This window comes from Plasmopara halstedii (genome assembly GCF_900000015.1).
Source record: "Plasmopara halstedii genome assembly, contig: Scaffold_816, whole genome shotgun sequence".
Classification (NCBI taxonomy): Eukaryota; Oomycota; class Peronosporomycetes; order Peronosporales; family Peronosporaceae; genus Plasmopara; species Plasmopara halstedii.
In genome coordinates this window covers 1,519,545-1,521,297 of record NW_020187732.1, presented here as the reverse complement: position 1 = coordinate 1,521,297, position 1,753 = coordinate 1,519,545, and the positions used below count along the sequence as shown (strand labels likewise).

The 1,753-nt window shown below is 41.5% G+C and overlaps 1 protein-coding gene across 1 annotated transcript in view; it reads right to left on the bottom strand.

Moving 5' to 3' along the window:
* PHALS_14242 (metalloprotease family) overlaps nucleotides 1-1,240 on the bottom strand; it is a gene marked incomplete at both ends in the record, with an annotated part of 2,289 nt that extends 1,049 nt beyond the window's left edge. Inside the window, 2 exons of the mRNA XM_024730016.1 lie at nucleotides 1-1,094; nucleotides 1,184-1,240. The exon at nucleotides 1-1,094 is cut by the window's left edge and continues 55 nt beyond it. Coding sequence (XP_024580336.1) covers nucleotides 1-1,094; nucleotides 1,184-1,240 — 1,151 coding nt within the window. The remainder of the gene's footprint in view (nucleotides 1,095-1,183) is intronic.
* Nucleotides 1,241-1,753: the final 513 nt, after the last annotated feature.

The window sequence follows — 1,753 nt, the reverse complement described above, 5'->3', positions numbered from 1 at the left end:
ATTGCATCTTTTACAAACGCTGATCCAAGCATCACATCTTGAACAAATGTGTCCCACAATTTCCATTCTGGGTAGATATGATGCGCAGCATCAAATTCCATAAACTGTGCGAATCCTTCATTTAGCCATAACCCAGTCCACCATTCCATTGTCACTAAATTTCCGAACCACTGATGGGATAGTTCGTGACAAATTGCACGTGTGGCATCTGCCTTGATTTCATAACTACTCAGCTTCTCATCTACAAGTAAAAATGTCTCGGTATATGTCACAAGTCCCCAATTCTCCATCGCGCCCATAAAATCTGGAATAGCCACCATATCCAATTTTTTTAATGGGTATGGAATTCCAAAAGTTTCAGTGAAGAATGATAGCGCTTTGGTAGCCACATCGAGAGCAAAGCGTCCTCGAGCGCTCTGTTCTGGTGCCGTGTATACGTTCACGACGATTCCCTCTTTGGTCAAATTCGAGATCATATCAAACTCCCCAACAACCATTGCAACAAGGTATGTTGACATAATGGGAGATTCTGCAAATTTCCAAACCTTTTCCATGACTTGCCCCACATCCCAACGTGTATTTTTTCGAATGTGAGCGTTCTTTTTCGGTCGCACGAGTGTCTCGACAACATGAGCATTCGATAATGCAACAAGATTAGTTTCTGTCACCATAGATATATTAAATGTTGCCTTTAAAGCTGGTTCATCCCAGCAAACAAATGCACGACGAGCATCACACGCTTGAAACTGAGTGACAGCGAGCACCCGTTTCTCCTCGTGGCACTTGTATTCAGTACGATAGAAGCCTCGTAATTGGTCATTTATAAATCCATGAAATCGAAGCTTTAGAATCACATTAGACTTAGGCACTAGTGGCTCAGTGAAGTGGAAGGAGATCAAATCGTTCGTGGTCTGATATGTGATCTGCTGTGCTTCTTGTGTAGTTCCCGCTATCTCAACCGACACATCAAATACATAAAGCTCAACAGCATGACAGGTAATGATAGATGTAGCCTCATGGACGCATAGCACGATTCGTTCCGAGCCTTCAAAGCGAAAATTAAGTAAATCGATGATTTCATAGTGTATGTGATACTACAAAGTGTAGGAAGCGAGAAGAAAAAAGACAATGTATACGAGACTAAGATACATAGAAAAGATCAAAGCATGTAGTAGTGACTGACCTGTTGTGGAACGACGCACGTTGGTAGACGCTGGAACATATTGGCGTCGGCAGACATGGTGGTAGAAGATGTGGTGCCAAAAAGATAGTGGTCAAAAAATAGCGTCTCTCATCATTTGGCAAATTAATGATGCAAATTTCTGCGATTTTTCTAAGCAATTTCTCAACATATAAAAAATTACATGTATTACATCACAAATGTCGCTAGTATATAGAATGACCAACCCATCAAGTTCCTACGTCGTTATTCAATGAGCTCTACGTAGTTAGGGGAGCGTAGACGACGCGTACGAAACTGTGATGCATCAATGAACACTCCATTAGCGTTGTTCTCTTCACAGCTTTCAGCTTTCAATTGGCGTCGCATTATATCAGTAACCTGGTATGCTAAACAGCTGCTTAGCTAAAAGAAACAGAAGTAACCTCGACTGGTTCATGTCTTTCGTTCTTCTCTTTAATCGGTAGCAAATTTCTCACTGCTTCCCTTCAGACAGACGCTGCGTTTTTAAGTGACCGTTTCATGAATCCTTCTCGATAAACAGTCCTTTGATCTAGGCACATGTTTGTATAA